Here is a 12,718-nt window from a genome sequence, read left to right as displayed (position 1 = left end):
CATGACTGGTATTTCATCAGGGTAACTGCATTTCATATGATTAATGGCCCCTCTTGACTGACCAGCCTCCCTAACAAAATTATCTTCTGTAATTAACTCATCTAGACCTCAGTGGCTCCATATTTTTCCAAGCATACCTTTTGAGCCTATCTTCTGATGGGTACCACCTCATGTATTATTCAGTTTTCATCTCGGCAAACCCCAACCCCCTTTTGTTAGGAAAGGGTAGAACCTTGTGACAAACAAGTGCTGGATTGTTGATTAAACAGAATCCAAGCAGCTAACACCTTCTTAGAAAGATGTAGGTCTTTTCCCTGTTTTTGTTTGGATTTCCTTTGTTCTCTCATGTAATTACCAAAAATGCTTTGAAAAACACTGAATTTAAGAGTATAAAGAGGGAAGCAAGCCCACTAGCAAGTCTGCTTCAAGACTGAGAAATCATTCCAGACACAGAACTGTCATCTCACCCAGCTTTCTTCTGAGATTATGGATCCAAGCTCCCAGAGAAACTGTCAAGAATTGAAACCACCACCTCTTGCCTGCATTGGTAAGGAAAATTGCTCTTGCAGCTAATATATACTGGACTTTTGGTTTGGGGGCTCATTTTATAAGTGTAGCAATTAAAGCCTTTCTGTCATTATCAAACAAGTGTCGTATCAATTCCTGAACACACTAATATCAGACCCCAGCTGGTCAGATAACAGACTGAGCATGCTTCAATTTCTCTAATTAGGTTGCGTTAGCTGAAAATTTTAAGAGGGTCCCAACATGAATCAAGTGCTTCCAAACTGAACACAAGGGCTCAGTCAGGTTGATAAGCAGATCAACATTACAGCTGCAGATCCCTTGGTAAATCTGCAGCAGAACTGGACAATTCAGGGAGGTTTTGCTTCTGCAGCAGACTGACCTGCTGAGATGTTGTTATCCACCTGGAGTTTACAAAGCACATGATTAGTTATTCTTGCTGGACTGGGCCCTAAATGACTAAGTTAAATGTCTATATCTCAAAAATTTGCACTCACCTTGTCTGCACGCCCTATGAAAGAAGGTTTTCCTGCCAATCCCAGACAGATAGCACAGACAATGCTTGACTTTCCTGTTCCATTGGCTCCTACTATCATGTTCAAATGGGGTCCTGGAGACACTTCACAATTATCATATGTTCTGAAAGAAAATATCATTTTAGGCTACTAGACAGTGCTATGGACCAGAAAAATTCATCACAATTTCACGAAAAACAAACATATTTGACCCAGCTCCATTCTGACACTGTTTTAAATAAGACAAAGCAATACTTCCAACAATATTGCAGATAAGTTTTAAGTCTTTCCAAAATATTGTTTTGTAGAAAAGAAAAGCTCAACACATGGGGAAAAAACTAAACCCATATAATTTAACAGGGTGTAATGAAAATATACTGCCTATCCTTTCATGACAACTGTGGAGAACGAAAAACTTAAGCTAAAATCCTGGCTCCACTGAATCAATTGCAAAGCCCCTCTTGACATCAATGAAGACAGGATTTTATCCTTAATATTTTATTCACCTGTCCCCCCCCCCCCCCCAAAAAAAGTCATTTTGGGAAAATGGACAAGTTTAATTTTGCAAGGCTGATTTAAATACTTCTTGTTCAGTTGATTATTTCTAAGTCTTGATCCCCTCTCTCCCGGGACTGGGCCCTTAGCCGAGTGCCTGGGACCCCCGCCGCCCCAAGCGATCGCCAGAGCTGACGGGCAGAGCTGCCGGCAGGACATTGGCCGGCAGAGCCCCGCCGGCGGCGCCCAGCAAGCGCCGCGCAGCCGTAGCCCCCCAACACGAGCTCGCGCTCCCAGCAGTGCGCCGCCGCCTCCCTTGTCCCAGGCCCACCCCGGCAGCAGGGAGCGCCGCACTCACAGGAAGTTCTCCATGGTGACCCTGACTACAGAGCCCTCCACGAAAGGCGACTGCGGCTGCCCCCGGCTGTTTCCCACCGGTCCGGCAGCGCCCGAGCCTCGCTTACTCCGCTCGGCACAGCTGCTGTTCTCGCTGAGAGCGGCGGCTCCCAGTTTCCGTTTCCCCGGGGCCGCCATCTTCGCGTCAAACTGAAGCGGCAGCAGCACCGCCAGCACCGCCCGCTGACTGCTGCGGCTGGTGTCTTAGCGGCGCCCGCGCAGTTGTGAACATGAAATGAGCCGACATGCGCCGCTCGCCCTATTCCCATGGGTAGAGACAGCGCGACGGCCGGGGAGAGGCATATTCCATTGGCTAATGCAACACCGGGCTGATTGGCTAATGGAGGGCGGACGTGCCTGGCGAGGATTCCCACTGGCTGACAGAGCGCGACCCAACTCCTATTGGCTGAAGAAGAGAGAGTAGGCGTAACAAGAAGCCTCAGTGGCTGAGCGACGGAGCGGGTTGGGCCAGTTCGTTACTTTCAGTTCACTAGGAAGGCGCACTCCGTTAGCAAGACTGATGGGGGGGAGAGCCCACCAGCCAGCCTGCTCGGGCACGTGGTGCATTCCTGGGTGTGTCATTGGTGGTTATCGGCAGAGGGGCGGGCTCTGATAGCCCTCCTGAGGGAGATGTGTTGACAGAACTGGCGGAGGGGGCCCTGTCTCCGCGTAGACGCTGCGCCTCATTTGCATAAGAGGGAATCACAGCGGGGTCCTCCCGACCTCACACTACGTCACAGCCCGCAGGGCGGCTATCGAAGACTACATGGCCCAGCATGCAGCGTGGCCGAGCGGGCGCCCCCTGCCTTTTGCTAAGGCCGGGTGAGAATTGCATGCCGGGAGCGTCCCGCCCTCCCGCGGCGCGCTCTCTGGTGCGAGGTGGGGTGTGGCGGCAGGGCTCAGGGGAGTGTCTGCGTTCCCTGGCGCAGTGGCGGCACTGGGTGAGGGACCCGGGTGCACTGCGCACCGCTGTCCCCGGCCCCGGGGCAGGGCTCAGCCTTTCGGGCTGGGGAGCAGGGGTATTGCTCAGGCCGCCAGCTGCCCTGACGCAGATGCCTGGGATAAGCCTGAGACCGCCTGCGCCCGGGACCCGCCCCGTCGCTGGGTCTGTGCGTTCAAAGCGAGACCCGCAGGCTCCTGAGCTGGCCAGTCCTAACGCAGGGCGCTGTCTGCCCCGGGCAGCTCCACGGTGGCGGGACAGCAGCTGGGCCGGGAGCCCTCCCGCCTCTGCACTCCGCCAGGAGAGGCTCCAGGAGGCTGCCCCGCCGCTTGTCCAGCCCTGCTTGGGCGGGGTTGGCTGTAGCAGCCAGTATGGGCACGGTGCTGCCGCCTGTGGACAAATGGTATAAGTGCTTGTGTACGAGTCTAAATGGTAGAGGGGTGAACTTGAAGGCCTGGTATTCAGGGAGTGATAGTGACACAACAGGCATCACAGACACTTGGTGAAAAGATGATGATACTCTATGGGACTTGGTAACACCAGGGTATAAAATATGTAGGAATGATGGAGTAGGCTGGGGGGGGGGAGTGGCACAATATGCAAAAGAAAGCATGGAGTCAAATATAGTAAAACAATCTTAAATGAATCAAACTGTGCCATAGACTATCTAGGGCTAGTAATTCTATGCTTGAATAATAAGAGTATAGCAGTAGGAATATACTACCAACCACCTAACCAAGATGGGGATTGTGAAATGCTCCCGGACATTAGCCAGGCAATAAGAATAGAAAACTCAACAATAATGGGGAATTTCAGCTATCTCCATATTGACTGGGTACGTGTCGCCTCAGGACAGGATACTGAAATAAAGTTTCTAGACACCATAAATGACCACTTCTTGGAGCAACTAGTGATGGAACCCACAAGGGGAGAGGCAATACATGTTCTAGTCCTAAGCGGAGCACAAGGTCTGCTCCAAGAGGTGAATATAGGTGAATCAATTGGTAATAGTGACCATAATGTAATTAAATTGAATATTCTTAGGGGAGGGAAAATACCAAAGAAGCTGACCAGTAGCATTTAACTTCAGAAAGAGGAACTACACAAAAATGAGGAAGCTAGTTAAAGAGAAATTAAAATATACAGTCACAAGAGTGAAATGCCTACAAATATTATGGAAACTTTTTTAAAAAACAACATAATAGAGTCTGAAATTAAAAGTATACCCCAAATTAAATTAAATTTAAAAACATAGTAAAAGGACTAACAAAATTCCAATGTGGCTAAACAACAGAGTAAAATAAATGCATCCTTTAAAAATCCTATGATGCAAATAGAAAGGAGTGTAAACCCTGGCAAGTCAAGTATAAAAGGCAGTCTGAAAAAGAATTTGCAGAGCAGCTAGCAAAAGACACAAAATTAAAGTAAAAAAGATTTTAAATATATCAGAAGCAGGAAGTCTGCCCAACAATCAGTGGGGCCACTGGGCGATCAAGGTCCTAAAGGAGCACTCAAGGAAAATAAGACCATTTTGGAGAAGCTACGTGAATTCTTTGCATCTGTCTTCACTGCAGAGGATGTGAGGGAGAGCCACACCTGGCCTATTCTTTTTAGGTGACAAATCTGAGGAACACCAGATTGTAGTGTAAATAGAGGAGGTTTTGGAACAAAGTGATAAATTAAACAGTAATAAGTCTCTGGGACCAGATGGTATTCACCCAAGAGTTCTGAAGGAACTCAGATATGAAATAGCAGAACTAACTATGGTATGTAACCTATTGCTTAAATCAGCCTCTGTACCAGATGTATGATAGCTAATGTGATGCTGATTTTTTAAAAAGGATCAAAAACGATCCTGGCAATTATAGACTGGTAGAGCTAACTTCAGAACCAGGCAAATTGGTTAAAACTACAGTAAAGAACAGACTTATCAGACATATAGATGAACACAGTATGTTGGGGAAGAATCAGCACAGGTTTAGTAAAGGGAAATCATGCCTCACCAATCATTTCAAATTCTTTGAGGGGGGTCAGCAAGCACATGGACAAGGGTGATCCAGTTGATATAGAGTACTTGGACTTTTAGAAAGCCTTTGACAAAATCCCTCACCAAAGGCTCTTGAGAAAGATAAGGAGTCATGGGATAAGACAGAAGGTCCTCTCATGGATTAGTACCTGGTTAAAAGATATGAGACAAAGATCAAGAATAAATTATCAATTTTCACCATGGAAAGTGTTACATAGCGGGGTTCCCCCGATGATCTGTATTGAGATCAATGCCATTCAACGTGTTCATAAATGATCTGGAATGGGGGTAAACAATGAGGTGGCAAAGTTTGCAGATGACACAAAATTACTCAAAACAGTTAAGTCCTAAACTGACTGCAGACTTACAAAAGGATCTTACAAAACTGAGTGACAAAATAGCAGATGAAATTCAATGTTGATAAATTCAAAGTAATGCACGTTGGAAAATATAATCCCAACTATACATACACAGGGTATGTCTACACTGCTGGTGGCATTGTTGGCAGTGCAGGATCGATTCTGTGTGATTGACTGAGTGGCAGTGGCGACCCGCTCAATCAGACTCAGAAGTTGACGCCGTTAATCCACCCCTTCAAGAAGAGTAACGGTGCGTTGACTGGAGGGGATTTCCCATCGGCGCAGCGCAGTGAGGATGCTGTGGTAATAAGTTAGGAAGTCAATGGGAGAAATGCAAGCTACCTATAGTAGCTTTCATATCTCCCATTGACTGCTGCGGAAATCTGCTGCCAGTGTAGACCAAGCCACAATGATGGGTTCTAAATTAGCTGTCACCACTCAAGAAAAAGATCTTGGAGTGATGACTAGTTCTCTGCAAACATCTACACAATGTGCAATGGCAGTCAGAAAAGCTAACAGAAAGTTAGGAATCATTGGAAAGGGATAGATAATAAGATAAAATATCATAATGCCACTATTTAAATCCATGGTATGCCCACGCCTTGAATACTGAGTGCAGTTCTGGTCCGATCAGCTCAAAAAAGATATATTAAATTTGGAAAAGGTACAGAGAAGAACAACAAAAATTATTAGAGGTATGAAACAGTTTCCATATGAGAAAAAATGAAAAAGATTGGGACTTTTCAGCTTGGAAATGAGGTGATTAAGAGGGGATATGATAGAGGTCTATCACATCATGACTGGTGTGGAGAAAGTGAATAGGGAAGTGTTATTTACCCCTTTACATAACACAAGAACCATGGTTCACCCAATGAAATTTAATAGGAAGCAGGTTTAAAACAAACATAAGGACGTACTTTCCACAATACACAGTCAACCTGTGGAACTTGTTGCCAGGAAATGTTGTGCAGGACAAGACTATAGCTGCATTAAAAAAAAATTAGGATATGGCTACACTACAGTTTAAGTGGGCATAAATTATGTTGCTCAGAGGGGTGGCTAAAACACACCCCTGAGCGACATAATTTATGCCAATTTAAGCATCGTTGTGAACAGCACTATGTTGGCAGGAGGGTTTCTTCTGCTAACATAGCTACTGCCACTCACAAGGGTTGGAATAATTAAGTTGATGGTAAAGTTGTCTCCATGGGTGGCATGTGAAGCTTCCCATAGGGGAGGCCCACTCCCTGTACTGTTTCTTTTGCCTGCAGCCCCAACCACACTCCAGTCTGCTCTGCCCCAGGCCATTCCCCCCTCCCCCTTTCAGCCCTCTCACCATCAGAGGGCTGCAGTGGGTAGGAGGTCTAGTGGGGTGGTGTGGAGAGGGGTGAGGGACTGAGCAGGTGAGTGTCTCACAGAGGAAGGAGGTGCAGCATGAAGGAAAGGAGGGATGCGGTGCAAGGGGAGGTCTCGGGGGTGAGGGACACAGCGGGCAGGGGGTGTCATGGGGGTGGGGGCTGCATGAAAGAGAGGTAGAGAATAGGAGGGACGCACATGTGGGGACCTCTGGAGAGGGAGGGTGGAGTAGAGGAGAGAGGCAGCGGCAGGCATTTGGGGCCTCGGGAAGGGGTGGAGCAGAGACAGGAAGAAGCAGGGCCACCACAGCCTATTATACCCACCACCCATTCCTTTCTTCCATCGGTGTAGAGTGGCTACTGTAAGATCTCTAGTGTAGCCATAGCCTTAGATAAGTTCATGGAGGATAGGTCCATCAATGGCTATTAGCCAAGATGATCAGGGATACAACTCCGTGCTCTGAGTGTCCTAAACCTATACCTGCCATAAACTGGGAGTGGCCAACAGGATGGATCATTTGGTAATTCCCCTGTTCTGTTCATTGCCTCTGAAGCATCTGGGATTGGTCACTGTCAGAAGACAGGGTACTGGGCTAGATGGACCATTGATCTTACCCATTATGGCTGTTCTTAAGTTCTTACAAGTTCTGCTATCGTAGGAGCAGCCTGCAGAGCCAGGAACATCTACCAAAAGCTTGAGGCTGGAGATGAAAGGCTCAGACTAGGCACCTCTGTGATAAATGCTCTAAATACCATGGCCACAAACACAAAAGAGACTGCTGTGTATTAGTGAAATCCTACCCATTGCCATTAATTAGTATCTGCTGTTGCATAAAGTTGTGTGTGTAAAAAAAAAAAACTGACACCCTGTGACTCCCAGAGATGATTGGAGTTGGTACTATTTTAACAAGAAGGAGTTCTCACCTATGCTTGTAGCTGTTTCCATTACTTCACACTGACTCACCAGACATTCCAGGCTTCAAAAGAAGATTAGGGCTATAGGTTGTGCTGGGGGTGGATTGATAAGTAGAGGAGAGGGTTGTACTGGAAAATGTGTGTGCTTTTACGCAGATGGTGAATGGTGCTATGGTAAGGGGCTGAGAGTGTTTGGGGTTATGGTGTGCCGGTTGTCTTGTTGTGTGGGTTGCTGGGTTAATTTTTGTCTGGTGGCATGACCTGGGAGATTTGTGTTTTGTGCAGGTGGCATTGGGCCAAGTAATCCACCATCTGTGCAGTCTCCCATACAACCAATGAAATTGTTGAATGCAAATTAGCTGTAGAGTAAGGCTGGAGACTGGTTGATTTTCATCTGCTGTTACAATGGTCTAGGGCTCTTAGCATGGCATAGATACATGTTTTACAATAGCTATATAGTGCACAATTTTTTCAGACTTTCGTATTTACCAGAATATATACTTAACTGTGCAGTGAAGTTACATACACTGGATGTGTGAAGATGTCTCTTCTATAACTAATAGAACAAGACTATTCAGGAAATCTCCTAGAATATTGCATTTGATAGTGCTTCAGAGGGCAAATCAATCTCTCAAAGATTATCTAAATTGATTGTGGACAGTATCAACATTTCTTATTAACAAACTACAGCCCCCAGCTCGAGTAACTGCTCATTCCATCAGATCACAAGCAACTGGGCAGCATGTTTCAGTAAGATACCAGTCACGGAAATTTGCATAGGAGCAACTCGGTCTTTAGCACATACATTTACCAGTCATTATTCCTTGGTATCAGCTTCCAGAGCAGATGCATAAGTGGGAAGAGCAGTCCTACAGTCTCAATTCAAATGAGCTCCTCGCTTCCACCACTTCACCATGAGTTAATCACCATGAGCGGGCACCACATGTACAGCAACTCAAAGAAGAAAGACCAGTTACATACCTAGTAGTAACTGTGGTTCTTCAAGATATTCTGTGCATGTTAAGCTCACAACCCACCCTCCATCCTGCAGTTCAGAGTCTCTTTGAGACTGAGCAGTAAGAAGAAACTGAGGGAGTGAGTGAGGTCGTGCTGCTCTTTATGTCTTTGTGAGAAGTGGCATGAGAATATGAAGGATGCATGTGCAACCCCTTGAAGCCTCCTGTGCAAGGGTTGGAACTGCACCATGAGTGGAATTCACATGCACAGAATACCTTGAAGAACCACAGTTACTATAAAGTAAGTAACTATTCTTTCAAACTATACATGTAATATGGAAACTAACTGTTCTAAATAAGAGGATGATTAATGTATGCATGTACAACAATGGGAGAAGACATTTTGCTTCAAGTATTTGTCTTGATAGATGTCTCATGATTAGGTTTCTCTAGGTGAAAAATAAGGTGCTTTCTGACATGTTCTGAATTTGTCTTGCCACTTACTATTATTTTATTCTTTGATTTGCTCCGCTACACATAAAAAACTTGAACTGCTGTTATGAATATCCTTGAAAGATTGAAGTCTCTTGAGTTTATTTCCTCAATGCTATACATTCTACCTGAGTTATGCCAGAATTATTACTTATTATTTTTATTATTTGGGGTTAGCACCCAAATCAGGATCAAGGCCCCATTTTGCTAGGTGTTATACAGAGACATGGTCTCTGGCTCTAAGAGTCTGTAATCTAATTTAAAACAAGATGTAACAAGTGAGTGTCGCAAAAAACACAAGGAAAAGGAAGTTGAGGATAAAGGTAGCAGAGAGGCCAGGATCACACTTTTATGGCACCAAAGTGTTTATTTGGGCCTACACCGAACAAGAAAGCCATCTCCTCCTCCCCCACAAAAAAAAAACCCCCAAACAAACTGCTCAGAATTATAGCCATAGTCAGCATGCCATTGAGCCCAAAAGAAGTTGAGGATTTGAGACTAACACAGCGGTTCCCAAATTATGGTACACGTACCACTCCTCCCACTAGTACGTGTCCACCTGCTGCCGGGGGGTGGGCCAGGAGCTGCTCTAGAGCCGGCCCGCCCCCAAGCAGCGCGATGGCTCGGCTGTTCTGCCCCTCTCCTTCCCACCCCTACAGGTGGTAGTACTACAAGTGGTGGCATTTTATGTTGGTGGTACGCAACATGCTAGAGTAGAGTTTGGGAACTGCGAGACTAACACATAGCACTCTCAGAAACTCTACCATGTCTCCAATAACGGATTTATTAATTTAAGAACATAAGAACATCCTACTTGGTCAGACCAATCCTGTCTTCTGAAAATGACCAGTGCCAGATGCTTCAGAGGAAATTAACAGAACAGGGCAATTTCAAGTGATCCATCCCATTGTCCAATCCCAGCTTCTGGAAGTTGGAAGTTTACGAACACCTGGAGTGTCAGCCAATTCTGATCATCTTGGCTAATAGTCATTGATGGACCTGTCCTCCATGAACTTAACTAAGAAAAGCGGACTTTGACTCCCTCAGGGAACTGATGGGCAGGATTCCCTGGGAGGCTAATATGAGGGGGAAAGGAACCCAAGAGAGCTGGCTGTATTTTAAAGAGACCTTATTGACGGCACAAGAGCAAACCATCCCGATGTGCAGAAAGAATAGCAAATATGGTAGGCGTCCAGCTTGGCTTAACAAAGATGTCCTTGGCGAACTTAAACACAAAAAAGAAGCTTACAAGAAGTGGAAGCTTGGTCAGATGACTAGGGAGGATTATATAAACAGTGCTTGAACGTGCAGGAATGAAATCAGGAAGGCCAAAGCACAATTGGAGTTGCAGCTAGCAAGGGACGTGAAGGGGAACAAGAAGGGTTTCTACAGGCATGTTGCCAACAAGAGGAAGATTAGGCCCCTTAGAGAATGAGGGAGGCGACCTAGTGACGGAGGATGTGGAGAAAGCTGAGGTACTCAATGCCTTTTTTGCCTCTGTCTTCACAGACAAGATCAGCTTCCAGACTGCTGCACTGGGTGGCACAGAATGGGAAGGAGGCGAACATCCCGCAGTGCTGAAGGAACGGGTCCAAGACTATTTAGAAGGATTGGACATTCACAAGTCCATGGGGCCGGATGCAATGCACCCGAGGGTGCTGAGGGAGTGTTGGATGTAGGGAAGGCGGTGGATGTGATATACCTTGACTTTAGCAAAGCTTTTGATACTGTCTCACACAGTATTCTTATCAGCAAGTTAAAGAAGTATGGGTTGGATGAATGGACTATAAAATGGATAGAGAACTGGCTAGAGCATAGGGCTCAACGAGTAGTGATCAATGGCTCCATGTCTAGCTGGCAACCGGTCACAAGCAGAGTTCCCCAGGGGTCGGTCCTGGGGCCGATTTTGTTCAACATCTTTATTAATGATCTGGAGGATGGGGTAGATTGTACCCTCAGCAAGTTTGCGGACGACACTAAGCGGGGGGAGTGGTAGATACCCTGGAGGGTAGGGATAGGATACAGAGTGACCTAAACAAACTGGAAGATTGGGCCAAAAGAAACCTAATGAGGTTCAACAAGGACAAGTGCAGAGACCTCCACTTAGGAAGGAAGAATCCCATGCACAGCTATAGACTGGGGACCGATGAGCTGGGCAGCAGCTCTGCAGAAAAGGACCTGGGGGTAACGGTGGATAAAAAGCTGGATATGAGTCAGCAGTGTGCCCTGGTTGTCAAGAAGGCTAATGGCATATTGGGCTGCATTAGGAGGGGCATTGCCAGCAGGTCACGGGAAGTGATTATTCCCCTCTATTCGGCATTGGTGAGGCCGCATTTAGAATATTGTGTCCAGTTTTGGGCCCCCCCACTACAAAAAGGATGTGGACAAGTTGGAGAGAGTGCAGCGGAGGGCAACCAAAATGATTAGGGGGCTGGAGCACAGGACTTATGAGGAGAGGCTGAGGGAACTGGGCTTGTTTAGTCTGCAAAAGAGAAGAGTGAGGGGGGATTTGATAGCGGCCTTTAACTACCTGAAAGGGGATTCCAGGGAGGACGGGGCTAGGCTGTTCTCGGTGGTGGCAGATGACAGAACAAGGAGCAACCGTCTCAAGTTGCAGAGCGGGAGGTCTAGGTTGGACATTAGGAAAAAGTTTTTCACTAGGAGGATGGTGAAGCACTGGAATGGGTTACCTAGGGAGGTGGTGGAATCTCCATCCTTAGAGGTTTTTAAGCTGAGGCTTGACAAAGCCCTGGTTGGGATGATATAGCTGAGGTTAGTCCTGCTTTGAGCAGGGGGTTGGACTAGATGACCTCCTGAGGTCCCTTCCAACTCTAATATTCTATGATTCTATGATTCTAATTCTTTTATGAACTCACTTTTACTTTTGGCCTTCACAACATACCCTGGCAACAGGTTCCGCAGGTTGATTGTGTTGTGTGAAGGAGTACTTCCTTTTGTTTTAAACATGCTGCCTATTACTTTCATTAAAGCAGTCCTGTCATGCCATGTGCCAGTAAGAGGATCTTCAGGGGGGAGATGATCTTATATTCTGAAAAGCAACAGGTAGGAGAGAAGCCAGGAGCTGGGTTCAGATGATTTAGGGCAGGGGTGTCAAACATCTGGCCCATGGGCCGGATACGCCCTGCCAACGTTTTTGGTCTGGCCCCTGGCGGCAGCACGCGCTGCCGCAACACCTCACGGCGTTGTACTCTCTGGCAGTGTTGCGCGCTGCCGCCAGGGAGTACAACGCCGCGAGATCTCGCGGCAGGGCACGCTGCCACCAAGGAGTACAACGCCGCAAGATGTCACAGCGTTGCATGCTGCCGCCAGAGCGTACAACACCACAAGATCTCGTGGCAGGGCACGCTGCCGCCAGAGAGTACATTGCCGCAAGATGTCACAGCGTTGCACGCTGCCACCAGAGTACAACGCCGCGAAATGTCACAGCATCACGTGCTTGCCTCCAGAGAGTACGATGCCATGAGATCTCGCGGCGTCACACGCTGCCATGAGATCTGTGTGCACGAGACACAGCGCTCCAAAAGTGCCTAGTATTTCGATTTATGGTATGTATGTCCCACTTGAAGTACATTTAATTCAAATCTGGCCCGCCATAGCAAATGAGTTTGACACCCCTGATTTAGGGTTAGTCAGGTGAAAAGTTCCTGGCTCTGGGACAGGCTAGCAGCTGTCATATTAATATTGTTTGCTGACACCATATTCATTTACATTTTTAATATGGCT

At 46.8% G+C, this 12,718-nt stretch overlaps 1 protein-coding gene across 3 annotated transcripts in view; it reads right to left on the bottom strand.

Annotated features, from left to right (window-relative positions):
- SMC5 (structural maintenance of chromosomes 5) overlaps positions 1-2,147 on the bottom strand; it is an 81,787-nt gene extending 79,640 nt beyond the window's left edge. For 2 of the 3 annotated variants that reach the window (XR_010923869.1, XM_067568820.1), the window contains exons 1-2: positions 1,894-2,147; positions 1,023-1,164 (exon numbers count right to left, since the gene is read on the bottom strand). Coding sequence is in view for 2 of the 3 variants with exons in the window: in XM_067568820.1 (XP_067424921.1) it covers positions 1,023-1,164; positions 1,894-2,069 (318 nt within the window). In the remaining variant the exon portion in view is untranslated. The remainder of the gene's footprint in view (positions 1-1,022; positions 1,165-1,893) is intronic. The other variant, XM_067568819.1, reaches the window with a different exon arrangement.
- Positions 2,148-12,718: the final 10,571 nt, after the last annotated feature.

This window comes from Emydura macquarii, unplaced genomic scaffold (assembly GCF_026122565.2).
Source record: "Emydura macquarii macquarii isolate MOO-44397 ecotype Brisbane River unplaced genomic scaffold, CSIRO-AGI_Emac_v2 contig_2897, whole genome shotgun sequence".
Lineage (NCBI taxonomy): Eukaryota > Metazoa > Chordata > Testudines > Chelidae > Emydura > Emydura macquarii.
Note: the sequence above shows the minus strand (reverse complement) of the source record. Positions and strands in the feature narration are given on the sequence as shown.